The following is a 23,634-nucleotide window of genomic DNA, read 5'->3' on the forward strand; positions in this document are numbered from 1 at the left end:
GATAGAATCATCTCAATAAAAACTCATGTTAGTTATACAGATTCTTAATGAGAGATCGGTTTCAAGAGCTCCAGATACAAAGACCTAAGAAAGAATACAACATCTCTCTTGTTTCGCTATGTCTTGAAGGATTTGAGATATTCTATTGCTTGAAATTAATTGGGAGATTGAGACTTATGGTCTATACAGCACATTTTATATATCTCACTCCATAAATCTATGTAAGATGTACGTTATGGAATCTCCTGTCTTAAGGTTTAATACTGAGATAAGAATGCACATGAGTGCCAAGAGTGATAGGATTTAGGTACCTAGGTAGGCAGCCTGTTCCAGCTTGTGACGGATGTGCCAAGCGCAAGCTCAAAGCCAGGCCTTCACATCACCACCGTTCAACAAAATCCAACATCAGACCGCCTCCCATCTCCCTGCACGAGTAACATCATCACGACCCTCCACTCCTGTGCTACCTGAGGACCACCGAAATACCTATCGATCCTATCTCGAGTCTGCCCATTCGGCTGGGTTCCAGTGTTCGCCTCGTCCGCGACCCTTTCCCTATCTTCCCCTCATAATGGCCGCCAGAATGCAACAGGGTAGTCGCCCTGGTGGGAACTCTAGGTTCGCGCAGTTTAAGTTGGTGCTTCTAGGTATACTCTAACTCACCTCATATGATCTGTATATGTACTAAAACCAAAACAGGAGAGTCCGCTGTCGGAAAGGTATGTCGATGTCGCATAGGCAGCCGTGGAACAAGACACTGATAGCAGTTTGTAGAGTTCACTGGTCCTACGATTCGTTAAGGTGTGTTATGGATCGAATACCTCTTACACCTTCTTCTCGCGCATAACTGACAACTCTGTAGGACCAATTTGACGACTACCGGGAGTCCACCATTGGCGCTGCGTTCCTCACCCAGACTATAGCTCTCGATGAGACTACCACAGTCAAGTTCGAGATATGGGACACCGCGGGCCAAGAACGCTATAAGTCCCTTGCACCCATGTACTACCGGAACGCAAACTGTGCCGTAGTAGTCTACGATATCACACAATCTGTATGTCTTCTTGGCAGAAAGAGTAGAAGAGGATTCTAACCACATGACAGGCTTCTCTAGATAAAGCAAAAGCTTGGGTCAAGGAACTACAACGACAAGCCAATGAGAACATAATAATCGCCCTCGCAGGCAACAAGTTGGATTTGGTCACCGAGAGCCCGGATAAGCGTGCTATATCGACCGCTGACGCCGAGCAATACGCAAAAGAAGCCGGTCTTCTCTTTTTTGAGACATCTGCAAAGACTTCCGAGAACGTGAGAGAACTCTTCACGGCCATTGCGAAGAAGCTACCGCTAGATCAAGCTGGTCCTCGAAACATCCGATCTGGGCCTCGCGCTGGCGTCGATTTGAGTGGTCGCGAGAATCCTGGCACTCAAGGTGGTAACGGATGCAACTGCTAGAGCTGCTCGAGCAGACGTTCTCTTCTCTTGAGCCCTCCGTGACTTGAGACGCGGACGCGATACTAGAGAGACGCCAAGCGGTTTCAGAACTTTACATTATATCTACATTTTCTGGGTCAGGTGCATACGGCGTGTTTGGTACAGTAGGACGGTCGTTCGCAAGTCTGAAGATCGATGGACTGTTCATGGGTTTCGGCTCTTGCCTTTACGAACTTAATCACATATCATTGCAGTAGACCCGTTTGCAGAATGTCGTTTATCCCATTTACCCATACATGTACATTTCCGAAGCATGCACGTACTAATGTCAATACACGCGATGATCTGCAGACATATCGTTGTAATGCTTACCTCCTCCAGCCCAAGTCACGAACAGCGGCGAGAATGCCCCTATCCTCACTGTCTTCAAGCACACTTTTCGAATCACCCCCTTTGCCAAAAGCTTTCTTCGCCGTATCTTCCACCTTTTCAACAACGCCTTTCGCACCCTCTTCCACCTTCTGCACGGCCCCTTTCTCCTCATCACCAGTCGCCGCCATCCCAAGCGCCTTCCGCGTCTTCTCATCCCGTACCCTCTCCATCTCCACCCTCTTCATCATCCGCGCCTTGACCTCCCGCCCATCCTCATCCCTCCGCTCCAACTCCTGCACCCAGGCATCGCGCTTCTCCTGCCTCTTGCGCATCTGCACCAGCCCATCATACTCCTTGCGCTTCTCGCGGTCCTTCTGCCAGTACACGCTGCCGACCAGGATCGACAGCAGCGTGAAGCCCTGGGCGTAGATCCGACGGCGGAACATGACGTTTGCGCGCGCGTGGTCGCCGCTGCGGATCGATTTTGTGGCACCGAGGAGGGCGGCGCAGGTCAGGCCGCAGCCGAGTGGGACGAGGGGCTCTTCCATGCAGCGCCGCTTGAGCATGCCCCAGACGGACTCTTCGTAGAATTCGCTGTAGGTGGGTTTGGTTAGTTTCTGGGGTGGGATGGAGGAAGGGAAAGAAAGGGGGATTGGGAGGGGGAGGAGGAGGAGGAGGAGGGAGGAGATTATTATGGAAAACGTACACATCGCCGTCGAAGGACGAGGGCATAGGCGCATCTGATGGGGGTGCGTTTGGAGGGTCCATGGTGTGTGACGTTGGTACGGCTATATCGTATGTGTAGGTGATTCGGCCAGGTCTACAGATGTAGTCTTGATTAAGGCATTGGATGTGTGTTCTATAGTCTCAATCGAACAGCAACCAGTAAGCGCGTGTGGGTCGTTGGATATCTGTTGCTTGCTTCTGGCTCACAGAGGAGTGGTGATTTCATCGACATATAAAGCTAGAGGTAATTACGGAACGATAGAAGAGCTCGGGAGCTAGGTTGTCCGCCCCGATGTTCATCCGACGCGTTGAACGTCAACCAACTCCTGGCGACGGCTAAGTGCAGCTGCAGGACCTCACAGCTCTGGGCTTACACACAACACTCAGTAATTGATTGTTTCCTCGCTTGTCCAATTCCCACATGAACCGGTGCAGCTTCCCATCGTCTCAAATTCCTCCGCATGCTTAAACCATCCCAACCGGCCCTCGTGCTTGACTATGAACGATGAGGCGGGGCCATCGGGAACACAGCGGCCACACCTGGAAGATGACACCTCGGAACCACATAGACTGTCGGAGCAGAATGAAGGCGCAGATGGAAGAGAGGCGAGCGCGAACCAAATTGAGATGCGCAAGAGGTTTGATCAGTTCAGGAGGCAGGCGTGTCTGAAAACATTGCTTGACGACTTTGACGCCGCCATCATGGCGCAGATGGCAATCTTATATTGTCTAGAGTACGACTCACTCCCGTATCGTTCTTTGGCTAGCTTCATTGTTAATTGTAGTTTCGCAGCTGCTCACTCTTTCGCTTCTTGTGCCGCGCCGCGGTTCAGTTTGCAATACTCACGCCGCGTCCAGCGAACGCTCCTAAGCTTGCTACACCAACGCCGTACGTTGGTTTGATATTCGGAACAAACATACTCATCCTCATCTTCCACATGGTCCTCCCGCATCCTGAGGCTGGCGAGATGACAAGAGGGTATCTTCACGGCGGTGCATTGATTGACTTCATTGGCACCGAAGGCCCTGTTTCAAAGACGTATCTTGTTTTACTTGACCTTTCAATCCTCGTGCTACAATGCATCATGTTATCAGCGCACATCAAAAGGAAGCGCGTAATACAAACGCTCGGCATCTCTCAGCGCGGTGACCCAGACATTGGTCAGGATGAGAATGCCAGTGCAGACGTCGCAAGACCAAGTGAGGATTTGGAGCTGGCCAACGAGCAAGACCACGATGCCGAGGAACGTGGCGTGTACCGTGCCGACTCTCCAGATCGTGAGGCGGATGTTGAAGCCAGGAATGCTACGGCTGAGTCAGCCATACCACCTCACCTGGACGTGGACGCGCTACCCTCGGGACAAGTGATAGTTGCGGATCTGTATGTGTTGACGACTATTCGTGAGCAGTTTATTGTGTTCCGAAACGCCCGTCGAGCGGCATCATCCACCCCCTCAAACGGGGCGACTGGCCCCAGCATGACTACAAATTTCATCAATGCTGGGCGAAGAGTAGGGCTACAGGCAACACTACAGAGACAAGCAAGGGCAGGAGGTTGACGGCCCTTTCAAATGACATGACCATCAAAATCATAGTTGCGATAGACACCCTTGACCTCGGCGACTTGAGCAAAGAAGAATCTTCACAACAATGCCTGCTCGTATCATGCCAAGCGTCTCACCATCCAAGACCCGATCCCAGAACGGTAATCCGCCTATGCTCAGACCCTACGTATTTCAGAGTCCAGAACACCTCTCGCAAACCCTGTCTGTCCTGATTGATGGGTCATCGCATTTCCAAAGGCGCTTCGGCCATTGATCAGCTGCAGCCACAATACCAAGACTGGCTAACAGGGAGCCCGGCAGCAATCATGCTCGTCGTAATCCATCGTCATACCTTGGTAATCCAGCGTAGAACAGGACCGGGAGGCTCTCAGGGTTCAATATATTGCAAACCCCGGAACACAAGTCAGGACATGCCGCTTTGCAAATTGGCAATCTGCAGATCCTGATGGAAGCGCTCTAGCAGTGGCGCGCGATCACGACTGCAGCTTGCGCACGCTGTCCCTGCGGCAGTGCTGGACCTCGACCTGGCCAGGGCTCGGAGCCTACGCTCATATAAGCCGGGCAGACACGGCAAGAGTGGACACTTGGCACGCCGACCCGGCCGCGGAAGCAGGAAGCCGCTTGCGCCATCCGAAGAAAGCAAGCGTAGGACAATGTCGTCAAAGCTGCGACAGGCTAAAGAAGAAACCGCTTCTAAAAGGCTAAGAGAAGAACGAAAGAAGAACGAGGGAAGAAGGGAAATTTGGCCGATGGGCGCCGGTGCCTCTAAGTCCGTCTCGCCGAATACGTAGCTTAGGAGAAGAAACAAGAAGGGGCTTTTGTGCGCTGGGGTGGTTTGGCGTTGCGAGTGGGAAAGGGGCCAGGGTATCTGAGGGGGAAGTAGAACGAGCAGGACCTTGCACGGAACGGGAATGGTCCAAAGCGTCTGGCGTATGAAGACTATAAAGCGGTGTCTTGACGGGGTGGCGGGCCTATGACCCGGTGTTTTGGAACTCTGGCAGCAAGCTAGACAGGTACTGGGGGTGCCATTGGGAGGGTGTTTAGCTGTGGATCATAATAACCACTGCTTCCAAGCCCTCTCTCCAAGAGCGCTGGCTGGTAAAGTTACACGAAAACGAGAGCGATGATTGTTGTCGATCATGTTCAAGAAAGCAGATGATATATTTGATATATCGTGTAGAAAGCACGTGTCTTGGTGTAGTGTTGTAGCACGAGATCTAGCACAAGATCTCGCATCGCATCCATCGTCGTCGTGCAGCTCGCCAGTGTAGCAATGCTTGGCATCTGATCGATCAGCGGGCGTCGCTGTGGCCATACAGCAACGCAGCGCGAGTCATGGGGCGCGCATATCCAGGAACGCCAGTCCTCGGGACGCACGACCAGTCAGCTGCCGGCATGCTGCTTAGGCGAATACGGGAGTCTCTTAGGGCCTCTTTTGCTTTGTTGAGGGGGGAGGGGGGGGGAGGGGGTCAAAGGAGGGGAATAAGGGGAAAGTCTCACTGCCAGCTCGAGTACCGTGCCAGGGGGGGGGGACGGTCGGTAGTCTAAACAATGCAAATCTGGCTACTGGGCTTACGCTGCAGGAACGGACCGACTACGAATATCACTTTCTTTATCTCACCTACCAAACCCCCCTCCCTCCTCTTTACATCTTCACATCTACCCAATCTGAGTCGCTGGGAACAAGATTGAGGCGACAGGGCGCGGTCCGTCGCCTCGCCACATGGGATGTGCCCGGCCATGTGCGTGTGCGGGCAGTTGATTGAAGGATTCGTGCTGCGTGAGCAGGGGTGGGTCGATATCTGGGTCCTATACTAAAGCACGCAGGCTGTCTCCTGCTATCTATTCGTGTAATGAGAGGTTGTCAAGTGCGTGCTGTATGCACATGGCCATCATATGCGCAGGCGATGAATCGATAGAGGCTAAGTGCATCCTCTGCAGCAACCTAAGCAGTTAGCTTCCCAGGCAAGCGGATGCAGCCTGCGACTAGTCCTTACTATGCATGTCGATGCGCCGGCCGAGGTGGTGCATAATAACAACCGCCCCGAAGGATTGATGATGCTCTTGGAGGTAATAAGCCAGACAAGTTTCGATGCTGTATGCATGGGTTGCTGGGTGCGCTCAGCGAGGATTGCCCCATCGCCGGATACAGCACTACCGACAGGAATCCAGTAGGACGGTTCTGGGGCGCAACGGAGGATTTGCATCGTTGCCAAAGTGGGATTGGTTGATGGGTGAGGGGTGCATACTATAGTAGCATTGCCAGTCGAAGGATCTGTACACCAGGTATCCTGTAGACGGGGCGGCGTGAAGGTGAAACACACACCCACGAATTCCAACAAGGCAGACATTGTGGGACTGTGGCACTATCAGACACGACCTCGGCTTCTCGCCCATCGATGAAGGTGCACTTTGACTTGAGAAGAGATCGTGAGGCACCAGGAGGCATCGTGAGGCATCATGAGGCGGTGAGGTCAGGTGACTGGGTCAGTATATCTAGGCTAGCTTAGGGAGCACAATGCTGCCCTGGCCTGAGTCCATTGAATGCCTGAGGGTGCCTTAAAATGCCTGAGGATGCCTTGGAATGCCTGAGGGTGCCTGAGGATGCCTGAATCCACAGGCACATCTCAGAGCAAGAGAGCAGTAGGAACTTAATAGTCGTAGTGCTGCCCGTAGCCGCACCACAAAGAATGATGGCATGATGATTGCGTGATGGCCATGATTGCGTGACAAGCAGTACCGTATTGCAGTACCATGGTTGAACAGACCGCCCGAAGATGGTGACACTTCTGACAGGCTGCTGTTGTTCTGCTATCGACTGTTCAGTATTAGCTGGCAATGTTGGGCGGATATGCGTTGGGTGACTCGGACGGGCGACGGGTCCATGTTGGGCATCATCCCTGATACTAAAAGTCAACGCTACCTATGCTTTGGCCTCGTCATTTCTTGTTCCTCCACGACCTTTGTGCTTGACTTGCAGGCTTGAAGCCTTGTTAGCACCCAGACTTTGTTGCAAAACCAACAAACCACCCTGGTCTATACCGCATCATCCTTTTAAACCCCTGTGTTTCCTCCTCTTGCATCCGCCCGGTCCTTGGACGCTCCCACCTCCCTCCTGATTCCCAAAAGTACGGTCTTTGAATGTCTGTAGACCACCTGCTGGCTCTGCTTGCTGGCGAAGGACTGTCAAGAGAACGAACCTTGTGATTCGTCGTGGTGCATAGCGTCCTAGCACTTCAACTTCTGCACGGACGATATGTCTATCATGCCATCTCATGCCAGCCATTTTGACAGCTCTGACAAGTAGGCAGATGCCTGTAGCAAAGTTTAAGCTTTGTATCGGTCCGCAGTTGTGAATCTTGATATTACAATGTCCAGATCTTGTTCCTGCCTTAAGGCATCTTGTGCACGCCCACTGTACCTGCATCTTGACCCATACTTGGTGTGCGGCCGTGCCGCTACACGGAAGTCGACTTCTTTGTCAGAATCAAATACGAATATGTTCTGTCTTCGTTGATTTGCTGAAGCATCGGCCACCTCTATCGTGTTAAGATATTGGACCGAAGAACATGCTGATTAATTAGCGAGCGGCTTCGTGTTCCGTCCATGCTCCCGCGCCGTTTTGTCGACGTAGCCTTCACTTTTGGTCCTACGGTGGGCATCCGCAATTTTCGAGCCAATAGCGGCTTGAAAGCACACCCTGTTTCAGCAAGCCTGTACCGAATGGCACGGGTATGTTGCTCCCCCGCATCGCGCTACCAGCTTCTCGCTCGCATGCTGGGCCCCCTTCTATAACATCGCGGTGCACCTGCCCAGTGCCAACCATTGACTTCACCTTGTCATGTCTCCTTTTGTGAACTCTTGCTGCCCAAACCACACCCTGAGGAACGTGCCGCGTTCATCGGTCGCTGGTGTTATCCACTTCCCTTTTATGCGACCGAGTTCAATGTTCTACCAGACCTCTAGCGACACCGGATATATAGCTTCAAGAACGATAAAGGATTGTCCGAGGGGAAGCTTCTGTGGCGTATGAGTCTCCACTACTAATTCTCGATCCTTGCTTCTTCGCTGATAGTACTACGGCTTGCCGACTGTGCCACTCTATAGTACGAGTACTAGGCGCACGATCGAAGACCGCACCTCAGTACAATTCATAGTATGCATCAACGTGACAGTCTGCTTCGCTATCTTATGAGCTAGTGTGGGAGATTGGTTGCTGCGCATGGCTCACGAGCGATATAGGTAGACAGAATCTTGCATTGTCGTCTGCCTCTTCCTTTGTGCTTTCGCTGGTTCCAATTCTGGACAGATTCTTCCATGCTCGGGATGTCGAGTACATGTGACATGAAGTTGAACTGCCATAGTCTCATTTCAACAGTCAGATGGTCTAGATCTGTTTCGATGCAAAGTGTGTGACTTGTGCCGTGATGAGACATTCTCACAGTTCAGGGACGGGAGGCAAAGAGAGTGACACATCGGGATGTGTTATCCACCTTCCGATAATGATTGTACTAGACGACCACCAGTGTGGTTCAGCCGTTGCGGATCGATTATCGAGAGGTCCTTACGATTAGGTATTGCCAGTTGCAGCGTGAAGCTGAGCAAGCCTAGACAATGGCAAGGAGCTACGTAAGGCAGCGGACAACATCGGCATCTTCGTCGTCATGCGAGTGAAATGAGTTGGCTTACTCAGTGTTTCCGCAAGAGCAATGCCATCAAGTGAAGCTTTGCGATTCTCACGGTGGGATAGCCTGGTGACGCTACAACATGTCAGGAATTTCACTCGCCGTTTCGATGTGGACAACGTTGAGGCTCGGAGCATAAGGCGTAGTGGGTGATCTTAGCCGGCGCTCGAAATTTTCAAAAGAGATTGGTGGCCGGTGTGCAGCTTGATTGATTCAGGATCCACAATTTATAAGAGCTTAAGATGAGCCTAGAGTGAAGTAGGGCGGTGCAGCTTGTGTAGAGCGAGGTGATCACTCGAACCTGCGCTATGTTGCATCATGCCAAGTCAATGAGGGGACAGGAGGATGGATATTTGAATCAGGTCGTTGAAAATGGGTATGAGACGATGTTGGAAAATGTTGACAGTCTCGTTAACACACGCACGCGGTTATGAGATCTGCATCCACCTTGCCCCTTGCACTTTCCCTTTTCGTGTTGCGTTTGTGCCGTCATAGGTAGCTCTGGCGTAGGTAATCCTCAGCTTCCAGTCGTCCAGTGCACATGCTTTGTTCGGCTCCAATAGAACTACATGCAAAATATATTGCTGAGGAGAGGTTGTTTTATATGTCGATCCTAAAACTACAAGGTTGTTTAAGCAGTGATTACAGTCTGACAACCCTAGACTAGCCCGCCCGGTGACCCCATAAAGCTAAACAGAAACGGAAATACGCTCAATTTGATCCACCACCAAACTCAAGGAAACAATGACTTGACCGTGAGGTCGTTGCTCTTGATGCAATGCAAGAAAAAGAAACTAAGAGCGAGTGACACGCACATAGAATGCCTCCCAAGTAGGAATGATGCCTTCCATCCTGACCCATAAATGTGTTGCAAAACATATGCCGAGACCGTCTCGTTGACGAAGCCGCCCCAAAAACAATAAAAAATAAAGACATGCTGTCCACCATTGTCCCCAAAAATAGGCCGTAGAATATTGATAAACGGGTATAAAACAGTATAGAAGATGATTTTTACGCAGAAACTTTCGGTCTCAACCCCGTGCGCTGCCATAGTTAAAAGACCTAAAATCGGTTAGGCTTTGACTGTCTTGAGTCCAGCAAAGAGACATTCGAGGCTTCCCTGCCGTCTCATCGTGGTGTCGCAATCTGTAGTCGTCACGTCGATCTGCGTGGGTAGTGACTTATAGTCGCATCTAAGAGAACACGGCTGTCACGACGCTTCCATGTTGGTAAGTCTTTACAGGAGCACTGGCCCCGCGGATTCACTGAGGCTGATTTGCACCTTTGTGGTCTGATGGCCATTGTCCTGCAAATCGCGTCGGGAACGGATCGTATGAAACCACTCGTCTTGGAGACAATGCGGCCGAATGTGTGACACTAGTTGGTCTGGGATGCTGAAGTTGGATGGGAGGCAGGTTTTGAACAGTGTTTGGTGCGGACATCGGGGGTGTCTTGTCCCTAGACAAGCCTTGGCCTGGCATCGGGGCTGGATAGGGAGAGGTGCGCCGTCTGACATTCCGCTCGCCTTCACTTGGATGTTCCGAGGCTGTGTAAGGAGTCCTGACCGAATCCTCGTCGGACATCGAACGCTGCGGTGACGGCCTGCTTCGTGGACGGTGGCAAGGTGACTCTGGTCGGTTCAATTCTATATGGGGTTGCAGTTGAAGTAGCTTCTCTCTCAAAGCGTTGCGCTCAGACCGGTAAAATTCAACGTCTTCATCACGCTCCTTCAACTCCTGCTCCAAGCGCGTGATTGTTACGGAAGCCTCTTTCTCTCTTTCCTTCCTGCGCTGACGAAACCGAGCAGATGCACCAGCGTTCCGCTTTCGCTTCTCGTCTGCCTGTCTGGAGCCTGCCTGAACTTCGACGGGTATCTGTATAGCGCCCTGTTGGGTTGTGTAGGTAAGAAGTTGGTAATTACTCTGTGCAGTCGAGACAACTGGGACTCCATAGGGGTTGCTGTCTTGAGGTATGCTGTGCCGAGGACCTCTTTGGTTGGCGCTGGATAGGATTGGGGTGCCGTATCTAGACGGTGGTAGACTTCCAGTAGATGGTCCTGCACTGGATGAATATGGTGTTGGGGCGTTTGTACCAGATGCTGCACTGCCAGGACGGACAATACCCATACTAGTCACGCGCTGTTGGTCAGCCATCGGGGCAGGAGGCGGTGTTGGCGCTGCACGACCAAAGTAATCGGCTCTTCCAAGAATGGCTGGTGGAGTAGCAACGGATGGGACATTGTTCGGCGCTGGTTGAAGAGGCGCCGGACGTGAGTCTCGCGGCCCGGTCGAGGCTATGAGTGGAAGAGGTACAAAAGGTGTGCTTCTGGCATCGATAGATCCCGTCTCTGGCTGGTTGAATATGAGACTCCGAGCTCGATGTATGCTAGGAGAACGTGGACTTAGGATACGCCTTGGTGGTCCAAGTCGCTGGTGTCCGTCGCCTTCGGGTTCACGGCTGGTGGTACGACTGAGAGATGGTAAGCTGAATGCGGATGATGAATCCGTTGGTGATGGGGATTCCATCTGTGCAGCGCTCCGTCTTCGGCCTTGTGCTGGTGGTGGCATGTCAGGTTGCGGGTTCAGAAGTGATCGCATACCCAGTGGACCACTGGATCTCGCCTCATAGGTCAGAGGAGATCCATCTGCAGTGTTCGACAGAGGCGTCAAAGTCCTGCCATGTGACTGTTCGTTCTGCGGCATAGATGTCACGATCCTCATAGGAGGGCGGATGGGTGAGGGCTGTGGCGTATCAGCATATCGGCCTTGATATCTCTGGTCATTGTGGGAATCGGATCGAGGACCTGACGTAGAGCCACTCTGACGCGGCATCAGGTCCTTTGAGTCGTGGCTCAGAGTAGGATAGCCCGACCATGGGCGTTTGTTCGCCGCGCTCGTAGGCTGGCGCGAATCCAGATCCTGGCGGTACGGTAGGTGATCGTACTCGTGCGTATGTGGAGGGGACGGTGGTAGTCCGTGGGTAAAAGGGCTTTGATAGTGATGCAGATTATGGGCGGCCGACGGATCCAAAGTAGTAGCCACCTTGACGGTTGGATTGGGACGTTCTTCAACGACCCAATGAGACTTTTAGAGAGTCTTTGGTCTCGTGAAGGCAAGTGATGGGGTATCGAGACGAGAGCTGGACGTGAGAGCGGATCAAGATATGAGTCCACACGGCTGGTCCAGACAGGGCGTAAGAGGAGTAGTATATGTCGTTACTTGTAGAGAGATCTAAGAACTATCGTCTGCAGTGACGATAGTGTGATAGATGTAGGTGAGAGAGTACAGATGCATGGCAGAAGAGGAGAGGCTGCAGTTAAAGGGCACTTTGCGGTGAGTTGGCGTGTCTGGTAAGCTCAAACCGAATCACACATCCGTCTAGGGCAAGCAGTGGCCCAGCACAAGCACAGCCGGCGTCGACCAACCGTCGCTTGTCGCAAGACGGTGCTGCCAGGATCTCCCCCTTGTCGTCCCCAGGACTCCCCCCCCCCCCCCCCCCCCCCCCCCCCCCCCCTTTTGCTCGGTCAGGCCCCACTGTTGAGCTAGTCGATTCGCTCAAAGCTTGGCGTAAGACAGTATAGCAATGCGGCCCAAGTCCAGGTGACCCACAAGCAGCACCGGTAGCTAATGAGCATTCCTAACGCGGGAGCTAAAAATGGACGGCGATAGGCTGAGAACAGTCCTGGGCCTGCCTCGTCTATCATATTTGGCCATGTACAATGTAGAAGACTGTATCTAGCATGTCGCGCAGCAGCTGTCGACAGCACTTTGACATGCACATGCTCGAAGGTTGCTCCAAGGAGTATTAGACGCGTGAAATACTATGCTGGCGAGCTGATGGTCCGCCTGGGAAGATGGAAGAGCCAGAGGATCGCCTGGCGCGTGGCTGCTTCCCCTTAAGCCACCTTGAGGAGTGTGAGGCATAGGACGGATAGCCGGAGCTGATGTGACATCCTACGATAGACGTCAATAACAGCTGTTATTCGAGTATACCTTTGTAGCCAGAAGGTTGGCCACGATATGCCTGTGGAATTATGACAGCGCCTGGAAGAAGCAGATCTGACGAGTCCACGAGCTAAGCAATACCGTGTTATGTATGTAACATTGGACACGGACACGGACACAGGCACGGCTCGTTTCTGGCGGCCGGCAAAGATGAAGCTGGTTGGCGATGATGCGCCTTGCTCTAGGGTGCCGATGCAGAGTTGGGAGTCGACGACAGGGAGTAACATAGTAGAGATGGTGGTGAAAGAAGGTTGTTCCCTGGTCCTGGAACGGACCGAGGACAAGCCGGCTCAGCTCCCTTGTCACAGTCGAAATGGCTATCACAGATGTCCATGAAAGGTCTGGAGACCAGGGAAGCAAGGTAGTAGGGCGTGTAAACGTTAAGATGGTAAATCTAGCACTGTCGAGGAGCATTGGTGCAAGCAACACCACTTCCCATGCTAAGGCTTCGCGAGTGTATAGTTTGGACACTCTACCTACTGCTCTCACTCAACAGCACGCTTTCCACATCCCTGCTACGACCAGCACGACAGCGAGCACGCAAATTATCTACCACGTCTCGTCCAACAAGATTGCTGAGGAGCATGCAGCGCTGAGCGAGTTGTCTCCTCCAAGACCGTACAACAGCATCCGACTGCCTTCTTGGAGGGTGCACATCGAATCTTCGAGAGAATTGGACGCCATCGACGGCCCTTCTGAAGATTAGCACCGGCCAGGATACATCAGGTGTTGATGATGTGTATCTGGTCCATGTCAAGGTCAACTTCGAGTCGAAGCAGTCATTTCACCAGCAAGACAAGGATACCCATCGCGACACTGCAAAATTGCCATGTCAGGCTCGCAGTGCAAGGGCGGCAGCATCCACGTCTTACCGTTTACGCACATGATGCATCGCCAGACTAAACTATAATGCTGCACATAAAGATTTCTGTATGGCGGAGGCTTGTTGCCGTCCGCGACCCGGCCCTCCAACCGCCAGCGAGCCAACGCACGACCGAAAACGTGTCCACCAACATGTAGACGCATCTTCTCCATACGTTGCACGCCTTTGCTGTCAGGGTCATCTTGGCGGATCATCGTGGTTGGTCGAGGATCGGACGAGGCAGACAACAGACACAGACAACAGCCTTGTGGACTTGGGGAGAAAGATACACTGGCAACAACGGAGCGGACAAGCAGCGAGCGACATTATCATGTCAGAGGATTCAGAGCAGGGAAAGCTCGCATAGGAAGAAATGAATGCGACGACCGCTTCTGAAGTGAGCTGAGTTGCTGAGTTGCTGAGTCGCTGAGTCGCTGAGTCGCTGAGTCACTGGGCACGATTGCTGACGCCATGGTCGCTGCGAATGCGTCAGACTCGCATCCATCAGAGGTCATGTGCCAGCCAGCCAGCCAGTCGGTGCATGCACACTCTGCCGCAAGGATGTAGATGTGGATGTGGTGTCGATGAGTTGTGTGTTGTGCGTTGTGCCGCCATACATGCCGCCATGCATGCCGCATCGGCCTCTTCATCACCATCAAACCATTATCATGAATAGTGGAGTAAAGTCACGACAGATAGAACCAGTATCTATGGCAACCTGCAACTTTGTCAACGTTGTGCAACAGAATAATACGATCTCCTGGAGCCCTGGAGCCTTGGAGCCAAGCGAAGGGCGGCGTGCACATGTACTATAGTATGCAGCTCCGCAGACAACGCTCACGCCATGGATAAATTCTACGAATAATGGAGCCGAGAGAATTTTCCTATTGGCTGATTATTCTGGCGCATGTCCCAATTTGGTCGGCGGAGGCGCCCGCCGCTTAGAAAATGAGACATTCACCGTCTAAGGAGGAGTGTGACGAAGCCAGGGATGATCGGATGGACGAAGAGGAACAGCCTGAGGGGGGCAGACGGCATCAGAGAATTGGACAGAGGGACGATTCCTGGCGGCAGCAAGGGGTGTCTGCTACTGGACCGCCCAGCCTACACAACCCGCGGCGGGTGTTCATGTTGTGGCTTGCACATCGCAAATTGCCAGATCAATATCAATGCCAGCAACGTGGTGGTGCTGATAGTGCACAGGGCGACGACGGATGCAGGTAAAGATGCTGATGGGCATTAGACCAAATTCGTTGCTGACAATGTCGAGTCCAACGGCAACGGCAAAACGGCATGCAGTACTCCGCCCCCGGAGGTAAGACAAGACCACGGCATCCTCACACGCTCGCCAACATGACGCCAAAAGGCAGACGCCTAAGAGCCATCACGCAATGCTGGCTCTATCGGCCCTCTGCACTCTCAGCCAGTCACTCGCATCGACATCGTGCCCACCGCCTTTGAGTTGAGACGCAGGACTGGGACGGAGGATGCCATCTCTGTGGTCCCGCCATCTGGAGATCGAGAACATTTGAAACACCACAACCCACAACAACACGAACATTAACAACAACATCAACACTACAGGCACACTTTTACGCTTCTCAGAACGCAGCGATTGGCCAACGATGCCCAGAGACTGGTGGCTAATGTCTACTGGTGGTGGCTACTGCACTATACTGGCTTTGGCCCCAGCTCCGTCCACCGCCCACTCTGTCGGGACAAGGGAGCGAGGGTAAGTAGCCCCATGCACTGGAGCTGGGACGCCAAATCGCCCCAGCGGTGTGGGTGAGAGCGTGGGCTGCGTGGGCTGTTGCGTGGGCTGGATAGGTAGCATGTGTGGGCATATGTCCTCCTCGAACCTCCACCTCCTCCAGGCCGTTTCTGCGCACTAAATGTATACACTGTACCTTTCGTCATCAATCACGGCTCCAGATTCTTGCTTTCCAAAATTGCTGTCGGATCGGGTCCGCAGGCCTTCCTGACCCGGTCGGAAGATTCGCTGCATGTCCACGCAAATTGCGCAAAAGCGTCCAACTATCCCCAGAAAGCGGCGTCGTGCATCGGATACCCTTTCCAGTTCGAGTTTTAAACACGTGCCATTGCCATCATGTCGTGTGACAAGTGACATGAGGCTTGCTCAAGTAGAACAAGCAACATCCGACAGAGGGTTTCAGACGTCGTACTGGAGATACCAGCCTACGCGCAACTCAGCAAGATGTAACTGTCTCGCCCGCCCCTATAACCACAAGCGTAGCTCTATTGTAGTCGTGTGAGGCTTGGAATGCATTTATTTGCATTGCACGGGAAACCACGCGAGCTGGGGCAGGCCCGGTGATTCCTCTAGGCTCGGCTCGCTCGGCCATATCGCTCAGAACAGTAAACCCGTCTCTAGGAGCTTTGCCACGAGTGTTTTACCATTTACGAATCTGCCGGACAAGATTCTAATGCGTTCTTCTGCCTTACTTACAAAGCAGGGAAACGTCCCGGCTATACCATTCCTGGCACTAAGCACTTCATGGCGTCGTTATGACGCTTGCGTTGACTCGTGGAGCTTTGCATCATTTCATCACTGATCGTCTATTCCCCGTCAGGGCCTAGTTTAAATGACCGAAATACCACTAACGAGCTGTGGGTGTGTGGCCGATCAAGATCAACACTGACCAAGGATCCATCTCCTGAGTCCTGATAGTGGAAATGGGTCGCCCAAGCCTCAAGGTCGCCAGTCACAAGGGGAATCGTGAGTCCTGAGTCCTGAGTCCCGCGCGATACTACCCACACCGCTGGGTCGGCGTCCACAGCGTGTTAGACATGTTAGCCATATCCACATCATGCATGAGGAACCATCCGCGGTACTGGCTTTGTTCTCCAGTAAGCAAGGGACTTCTGCAGAGTCATTCTTACGAGTCTCTGCTATGGAGCCTCGTGATCCATCCGGCATTGAGCATTCAAGACAACCTCGCATTCTGACAATGACCAGCGTCCGTTGCAAAGGACCGAACCGGACCCGAACCATGCGAGGTATTTGCCAGCGGCCCAGACCCAGACCTAGAAGCATAGATTTTGAGCCGAAGGAACAGTCTTGTCGCGACGGCGCAATGGGGAAAGGGGAAGCCATCCATCCATGGCTTAGATCCAGTCCATTGGGTCTCTTTATCTGAGACACTAGAACAAGGAACCGCGCAGAAGACTTCACACAGGATCATGGCCCTATACTTTGATGTACCGTTCTGGGTAATTGCATATTTCGCACAAACGTTTTTGCGAGCGACGCTGACTATAATGAATGAGTACATTGATGATGAGCGGGAAAAGCAAGTCGACTTCGGCGCGTACCGCAATACACGGCAGACAACAAGTCAACCGTCGAGCGTCGACCATCTCAGTGGAGAAATTCACTAGCAGCCCACTTCTTCGCCTGCGAGAGATTGGTTCATTCTCCCTCAAATTGCGACTAAACACGCAAGCTGATGGTGCACATTGCTCCGTGGATACCGATCGACTCTTCCCAGGCTAGCATTGGAATGCTCGCATACTATTGAACTGTCCCTGATAGCTGAGAGCTGAGAGCTGAGAGGTGCAATCGTTAGTACGTTCGCGCAGACTACTGCAGTTGCTGAGCAGTGGATGTATTCGATTCGGTACATAGATGATGGATCCATACCATAATACCCCACACGCCCCACGGCCTCGTTACATTATACTGCACGCTGCACGCTACCTATATAAGGCAGGGCATGCGCGCTATTAATTACCCAAGCCATCTTTCAGGCCCCAAGGCTTCGTCTACATGTAGGTACGACAGTGGGGCTTACAGATGTCATTGTGCTCTGCAGTTGTTCAGCCCTCCTGTCTCCCATTGCCCAGATCACAAAGCATCGTGAGCTAGCTGAACGTCCAATAGACTACCGCAAATCCTCATTATTGCTATGCAGCCACAAAAGGCTGCACAGATACTATCGTCACAAACTTCCCCATGCAGTCTCGCGCTCGCGCTGGTTATCACGAGGCTAGATCTGGTAGGCTGGAGTGCTCAAGATCTCAACGATTCGGGTCTTGGGAGGGGAAAGGATGGACTTCAGGTCGGCTGATGTATCCCTAGAGCCTTGATCAACCGCAACGTCCGGTCGGCCGCCGGGATGCGAGAGTGCCTATCAACGCCAGACTAGAAGCACTCCGTGGCGCTGATAGAACGAAGATGAGGGAGGACCAGCCGGGATGCGCTGCGTCCCACTGGATGATGGAGTCGTTTCGCTAGAACAGCGGAACGGCAACCCGCTATTACTAGTACAACTATTACTATTACTCTTCGTCTTGGTGGGGGTCCATATCACACTACAATGGGAAGGGCACAGGCATCAGTGATCTCGCCAATAGCCTTCCCTTCCTTTTGCCTATGGATCTGCATCATCTGAAGACCGTCTTATTCCTCAATGACCCAAGGCCAAGGTTCGCGGTCGCTCGCCTTCAGAATCTGCACGCAGAAGCAGGGGGTGGTCGATGTGGAGAGCTTCACACAGGTGGGCTGGCAGGCTGCATCTAGTATCTAGTTGAAGATGGATGATGGTGCATGGACGGGGGAAGGGGTATGGGCAGACGTTCTCTTTGGAGGCGGAAGCTGAAGAGCTCAAGGGTGAGATATGCATCGTGATAGCCTGATAGGTGAGATGGGTTGATGAGCTCCAGTCAGCCGTGTCTGACTCTATCTATCGTGCCGTTTGAAGAAGTGGTCAGGAAGATCCGGAGATGGCTGGGCCGCGTTCTTTTTAAGGTTTGGCGACCGTAACTCTGGGGTACCTAGGTAGCGGCATCGGCATGCAGGGACAATGCCTTTAGCCAAGTGGGTGCATCATCCACAATCCTCCATGAGGCCGATCAAAGTGCCTCAAAAAGGAATTCGACCATTGTGGGGGATATGCACGCGTCGTAACTCGCAAGCCTACTGTGGCTTCAAAAGCATGATACTTAGCACCCCCTACTGGTCACTGGATGCACGGATACCACCATCAATATTGTGTAGGGGCTAGTCCACGCTTTGGACAAGTGTTGCGGCGCTTCACTGCCCGATGAGCACGCGAGCCTTCTAGATCCCATGCGAACAAAAGCAGCGATACGGATCGTCATTTCAATATCGCGTGCGATGCAGCAAAGACCCTCGAAGGCCCTTGCGGCCGAGGTGATGATGGGATATGCTTGCGAGAGTGCAATCTGAGGAAAGGGGTGATAGAGGGAAGAGGAAGAGGAAGGATCAAAGAAGCCAAGAGTAAAAGCATATTGATAGATTGAATTGCCTTGATTGAATATTATCATGAATCCGTCTGTCTGTCTGTCAACAAAGGACAACACGCTACATCTCAGCATTCAGGTTTGTGGACGTTCTATTTCCGCGTGGACCTACCGTCTTGGTTGTTTTCTCATATTCTGCTATCCGGATGGTCTTTTCCTTAGATAATTAATCTGTACTTCTCTGCTTCTGTCTCTTCTGCCTGTCTCCGTGCCAATTCGAGACAGTGGGCAACACTCCTCCATATATATACGCCTTGTTGCGCGGGCCGCCTCTCCGTAGACTTCGCCCCTCGAGTTGAATTATTCAATCATATCATCCTACCACTATGAAGTAATAAATGAGGGTAACACGAGTGAACTGCTCATTTACTCCTATGATATTGATATGATTCTCTCCAGTACCTGTTTCCAAAAGTACATTGACCCCGCCGCCCCTCACTCACTGGAAGCTCAGGTATCACCCATTGTTTGCAAGTAGAGTCAAGATGTCACAGAACATACCTACGCCTTTGGCCTCTTTCTTTGTTAATATTTGGTTATCTGTCCTTCATTATCTGTGATTAATGAATTTGTTCGTTATACCTACTCTACCCAAACTGGACCTCTGTCAGAGAGCTTCTACGTCACTGTCAGGAACAAAGCTCTGAGCTCCCAGCTCCTGTCCCCACTTTCTGGAGAAGCTCATTTACGCACCGCCAGTCTCATACCTTCGATCATCACCTGAACAAGCAGAGCATACAAAGACAATGGCTGACATCAAAGTGTATCAGGTCGACGAGGTCGGTCTTTCATCTATGTCAACCCGCGCAGCGTAGCACTAATACGTTTGCAGCCGTACCTGAAGCTCAACTGCAGCCTCGGCGAAGCTCCTCACTGGGAGGAGAAACACAATTCCTTACGATTCGTCGATTTGATCAAGCGACAAGTCCACTATATCGATCTTGAGAAGGGTCCGGACTCTCATAGAGTACAGCAGCTGGTCTTCTCAATCGGGTTCGTTGCCACAAAACGATTCCGGGTCACTCCGATACTAACAAGGGTATCGCAGTATCACAGGCGATATCGACGGTGATGATGAGCGGTTTGTGTTTGCAGGCAAGCATGGCTACGGCATTGTAAACCGAATTACTGGTGACTGGAAATACATCAAGCTTGCATGGAGTGATGAGGACTTCAACTCCGGGAAGGATCAATGGTACGATGAGCTTCTTGGAGGAACTGGAAATGATGCTGACTTTGGCTGTTCATAGGTTCCGGGCTAATGATGGCGGTATCGATTCCGAAGGGCGATTCTGGGCATCATGGATGAACGATCAACTGATCAAGCGACCAAGTGCTGAAGGTAGAAGCGAGACACTCATACCTAGTCCTCAGACTGACCTCTAGTAGCGGTCCTGATGCGTCTTGACCCTGATCTATCTCTCTCGACCCACGTCACGGACCTCACGATACCGAACGGTACTCGATGGTCCCCGTCCAACACCACTCTCTATCTTGCCGACTCTCCGACCGGTCTGATTTCACAGCACGACTTCGACGCGAAGACAGGTGGTCTCTCCAACGAGCGTCCTTTTTACAAGATCGAAGACGATTCACTTCCAGGGGACGCTGTTCCCGACGGGCACTGCATCGATGTAGACGGAAACGTGTGGACCGCAGTTCATGGCCGTGGAAAGGTGCTTCAGATCAGTCCGGAAGGCAAGTTGCTGGCTGAAATCAGACTACCGACCAGATGTGTGACTTGTCCAGTCTTCGTGGGCGACAATCTGTTTATAACGAGCATGAAAGATGAATCACCAGATGAAGGAGAGGGTTGGCAGAGAAGCAAAGAACTGGCTGGAAGTCTGTTCAAAGTGCACGTTGGTACAACTGGAATTAAGAGCTATAAATTCAAGCCGACTGTGGAACTGCCAAAGGTTTGACGGACATGGTTCGTCTAAGGTGCTTCTTGCGAGTTGCGACACAAGAGACTTTAATTCGAACAAGGCATTGGAACCTGCGAGGTCAGGTTCCAAGGATGAACCATGTTTGGCATGATCATGAATATCAAGGCGATTTAGACACTGACACCGAGCGAAGCTGAATTGGTAGGTCCAGGTCGCGCTTCATAGTGCGTGAGACCTAAATGTGACCGGTTCCAGAACAACAACATGAACTGCAACTTCAGAAGACAATCTACATCCATGCCAGTCTTAGCGAGCAGTCGATCTTTCAGACCCCCAATCAAAGCATCAATTACTCACAAACCATCTGCACCTACAAGCGAGTGCACCGTACAACGCTACCGTTCCACGCCGGAGCTTCTCCGGAGCCCCGAACCAAGCAAGCAGAGCCCCGAACCAGCACGCGCCACGCTGGCTTCGCCTCGCCTAGGTCGCCTCACTTTTCTCCTCTTCACTCGAGCGATAAACAAAAACAACCCCACGAGCCTTGCTATGATGATGACGCTGCCCTTCGCATCCTCCCGCGCGCTGGGGAATTAATTCTCCTATTATCCGATTCCCTCGCGCCGCCCCACGACGCGCAGCCCGGATGTACAGGAGATCCGCCTGTAGTATTATATAATCCCGTAGCAACGGTTCCTACTACTCTTGCGCCATGGGATGGACGGACGTTGACGTCGACGTTGGCCCTCTTTCGCGCGCGCCAAGCTAATAGGGCCTAGATCCGTCATTCCCTCGCGCGAGCAGTCAGGGTCGAGCAGGCAGCAGTGAGGGGGCGAGCTGGAATTGCGCGCGACAGAGCCGTGCGAACGCTATCGTACACCATGTTCCTGTATCCGCAGTCAACGAGAAAAGACGCTCATACTGTAGGAGGGGAAAGAGGGGGTGAAGGGGTAAGGGGGTAGGGGGTAGCGGGTAGGGAACGGGATTTTTTCCAATTCCAACATGCACCTGCATGCGTACAGCCGCTGATGTGCTGGCCAAAAAAAAATCTTTCTTGTATACATCATGATTAACCGTACTTTGGTTCTTGTTCTACACCGCTGGTTCGCAGCAACGGCGCCATCTAGCAATGCATGCACCACACCCACCCACCTATACGCATGCAGCATCCCATTTCCTAGGGGGAGGGGGGTTAGTAGGGGGCCCGACCGGAGAGCAGTGCAGCGCAGCGGCGGGTTCGTGCGTAACTGCGGTTTCTGCAGCCTTTTGAATGACGCGCGCGACATGTCGCATGCATAGCCAAAGGTTAAATAGAAATGAGTGCTGCTGCTGGCTTGGAAAGGCTTAGATGGAGGGAAAAAAAAGGCTAATTAATTTAATTCTTTTTCTCGGCGATGGGAGAATTAGGAACAGAAAAAAAGGTGGGCGCGATGGATTACGGATGGAAATGCCGCAAAGCGCTGTGTGTGTTTGTGTGTTGCATGATCGATGCATGGGGTTGGGCGGGTTTGGAAATGCCGAGATGAATTCGTGGCAGCAGCCAGGTGGGAAGCCCGGAGAGAGAGGTATTCATTCGTATCGTATGTTTGTTGGTGTCGCGTAGCGATAGGATACTGGCTGCCTGGCTACCTGCTTGCTGCACACAGGGGGAATGGATTACAAGTGTTTCCTATGTAGGAAGTCAGAATGTCGCTTTTGTTCTTTTAATGGGTTTTATTATCGGGGTTTCATGATCCTGCAGCGTTCTCGTGCATGGATGGAGGGGATGGAGGATAGGTTTCCTTCGGATGCATGGGACAGGAGCACACGCAGATGTAGAGCCATGGGAAGGTTGATGTCCCAAGCCAATGTGCATACATATCTCATTCTTCTCCTATTGTATTGAAAGTTTCCTATCTAGTATGGTGGCAGATAGACTTCTAGATTGGAGTATTGCATAATGATCGCCGTAACATGCCGTGCTAACCCATACACTACTAGTTTGTATGTGTATAGAACACAACCATGGATAGCATAGCCATGGGAGAATCGACATGACTGACCGTTCTGAATGTTTTTCTTACGCTGCTTCTGCATCTTTATTCAATTGCACGAGTACAGCTCTGTCAGAGAATTACCGTTTCCACATACGAAACCTTCTATATACATCTACAATTTACTCCCGGTGGTGCCTCCTTGGTCGCCTGTAGGAAATCATGTCTTTAACCTCCAGTAGAAATGTTAAGGGGCCATTTCCTTTCGAGAGCTGAATCTACTAGCCATTCATCCTGTTTATGAAGTACTAGTCAGCAGTAGTGATCGGTTTAGTGTTGCTTCAAATGAGTCCCAGCGTTGGTATATCAATCAAACAGGGGGGCTCCTGCAGGCGAGAGTATACATGAATGGCTTGCTGTATAGCCACCTCCCTTGTGTGAGTGTGAGTATTCTCTAGCTTATGCTCGTAATTTAGAAATTTAAATCTCTTCCTAGACTCTTTCTCTCGTTGCTCATGTGTTTTGAGGCTTCTTCTGCTCCTCCTCTTAACGTTACAGTCCGAGCTCCTTTCCAGATTTGTCAAGCTGGGCATATTGTTTAGTCTCGACGAAGCTTGGTTTGAGTGAACTCTTGGAAAGCTCTTCCCTTTCAGTATTTCGTCGTTACTCGTGTATATGGTAATGTTGAAGTTCTCTCAGATCGTTCATGATGAGATCAAGAGATTGAGATAGTCATTTAAGTCGTGTTGCTCTTGCTCTTCTTCTTCTTCTTCTTCTTCTTCTTCTTCTTCTTCTTCTTCAGACGACGCGAATCACTGATGAACTGACTAGACGACGACATCCC

The 23,634-nt window shown here is 51.9% G+C and overlaps 8 protein-coding genes across 8 annotated transcripts; 5 read left to right on the top strand and 3 right to left on the bottom strand.

Annotated features, from left to right (window-relative positions):
• Positions 1-571: 571 nt before the first annotated feature.
• EJ05DRAFT_488596 (putative rab GTPase Ypt5) lies at positions 572-1,455 on the top strand (the record flags this gene model as incomplete). Its single annotated transcript, XM_033745727.1, has 5 exons — positions 572-647; positions 700-719; positions 775-801; positions 863-1,054; positions 1,105-1,455. 5 exons carry the CDS (start codon positions 572-574, stop codon positions 1,453-1,455), a joined length of 666 nt encoding a protein of 221 aa, XP_033597489.1.
• A 113-nt stretch (positions 1,456-1,568) lies between these two features.
• On the bottom strand, positions 1,569-2,762 carry EJ05DRAFT_513359 (uncharacterized protein). Its single transcript, XM_033748426.1, has 2 exons — positions 2,513-2,762; positions 1,569-2,400 (listed from the first exon to the last, which is right to left on the bottom strand). The coding sequence occupies exons 1-2, from the start codon at positions 2,572-2,574 to the stop codon at positions 1,803-1,805; spliced, it is 660 nt and encodes a 219-aa protein (XP_033597490.1). The 5' UTR covers positions 2,575-2,762; the 3' UTR covers positions 1,569-1,802.
• A 126-nt stretch (positions 2,763-2,888) lies between these two features.
• On the top strand, positions 2,889-4,202 carry EJ05DRAFT_119928 (DUF1746-domain-containing protein). The gene is made up of 2 exons (XM_033739066.1): positions 2,889-3,266; positions 3,326-4,202. Exons 1-2 carry the CDS (start codon positions 3,031-3,033, stop codon positions 4,089-4,091), a joined length of 1,002 nt encoding a protein of 333 aa, XP_033597491.1. The 5' UTR covers positions 2,889-3,030; the 3' UTR covers positions 4,092-4,202.
• A 1,554-nt stretch (positions 4,203-5,756) lies between these two features.
• On the bottom strand, positions 5,757-6,448 carry EJ05DRAFT_488599 (uncharacterized protein; the record flags this gene model as incomplete). The annotated part of the gene is made up of 2 exons (XM_033745728.1): positions 5,757-5,906; positions 6,095-6,448. 2 exons carry the CDS (start codon positions 6,446-6,448, stop codon positions 5,757-5,759), a joined length of 504 nt encoding a protein of 167 aa, XP_033597492.1.
• A 3,596-nt stretch (positions 6,449-10,044) lies between these two features.
• Positions 10,045-11,613, bottom strand: EJ05DRAFT_503353 (uncharacterized protein; the record flags this gene model as incomplete). The annotated part of the gene is made up of 1 exon (XM_033747405.1): positions 10,045-11,613. The coding sequence occupies one exon, from the start codon at positions 11,611-11,613 to the stop codon at positions 10,045-10,047; it is 1,569 nt and encodes a 522-aa protein (XP_033597493.1).
• Positions 11,614-14,639: 3,026 nt separating this feature from the next.
• EJ05DRAFT_513363 (uncharacterized protein) lies at positions 14,640-15,449 on the top strand (the record flags this gene model as incomplete). Its single annotated transcript, XM_033748427.1, has 3 exons — positions 14,640-14,843; positions 14,892-14,963; positions 15,030-15,449. 3 exons carry the CDS (start codon positions 14,640-14,642, stop codon positions 15,210-15,212), a joined length of 459 nt encoding a protein of 152 aa, XP_033597494.1. The 3' UTR covers positions 15,213-15,449.
• Positions 15,450-19,342: 3,893 nt separating this feature from the next.
• On the top strand, positions 19,343-20,940 carry EJ05DRAFT_119979 (uncharacterized protein). Its single transcript, XM_033739067.1, has 5 exons — positions 19,343-19,710; positions 19,764-19,924; positions 19,980-20,126; positions 20,182-20,273; positions 20,321-20,940. The coding sequence occupies exons 1-5, from the start codon at positions 19,678-19,680 to the stop codon at positions 20,851-20,853; spliced, it is 966 nt and encodes a 321-aa protein (XP_033597495.1). The 5' UTR covers positions 19,343-19,677; the 3' UTR covers positions 20,854-20,940.
• EJ05DRAFT_119980 (uncharacterized protein) lies at positions 20,941-21,518 on the top strand. Its single transcript, XM_033739068.1, has 2 exons — positions 20,941-21,018; positions 21,073-21,518. Exon 2 carries the CDS (start codon positions 21,082-21,084, stop codon positions 21,412-21,414), a length of 333 nt encoding a protein of 110 aa, XP_033597496.1. The 5' UTR covers positions 20,941-21,018; positions 21,073-21,081; the 3' UTR covers positions 21,415-21,518.
• Positions 21,519-23,634: the final 2,116 nt, after the last annotated feature.

This window comes from Pseudovirgaria hyperparasitica (genome assembly GCF_010093815.1).
Source record: "Pseudovirgaria hyperparasitica strain CBS 121739 unplaced genomic scaffold EJ05scaffold_14, whole genome shotgun sequence".
NCBI lineage: Eukaryota > Fungi > Ascomycota > Dothideomycetes > Acrospermales > Acrospermaceae > Pseudovirgaria > Pseudovirgaria hyperparasitica.

Bases quoted from the DNA above. Each gene is read 5' to 3' on its own strand.
- EJ05DRAFT_513359 (XM_033748426.1), bottom strand. From the start codon at position 2,574: ATGGACCCTCCAAACGCACCCCCATCAGATGCGCCTATGCCCTCGTCC. The intron at 2,401-2,512 runs GTACGTTTTCCA...ACCCACCTACAG, and splicing joins TCGTCCTTCGACGGCGATGT to CGAATTCTACGAAGAGTCCG.
- EJ05DRAFT_119928 (XM_033739066.1), top strand. From the start codon at position 3,031: ATGAACGATGAGGCGGGGCCATCGGGAACACAGCGGCCACACCTGGAA. The intron at 3,267-3,325 runs GTACGACTCACT...GTAGTTTCGCAG, and splicing joins GCAATCTTATATTGTCTAGA to CTGCTCACTCTTTCGCTTCT.
- EJ05DRAFT_119979 (XM_033739067.1), top strand. From the start codon at position 19,678: ATGGCTGACATCAAAGTGTATCAGGTCGACGAG. The intron at 19,925-19,979 runs GTTCGTTGCCAC...AGGGTATCGCAG, and splicing joins CAGCTGGTCTTCTCAATCGG to TATCACAGGCGATATCGACG. The intron at 20,274-20,320 runs GTAGAAGCGAGA...GACCTCTAGTAG, and splicing joins CAAGCGACCAAGTGCTGAAG to CGGTCCTGATGCGTCTTGAC.
- EJ05DRAFT_119980 (XM_033739068.1), top strand. From the start codon at position 21,082: ATGAACTGCAACTTCAGAAGACAATCTACATCCATGCCAGTCTTAGCG.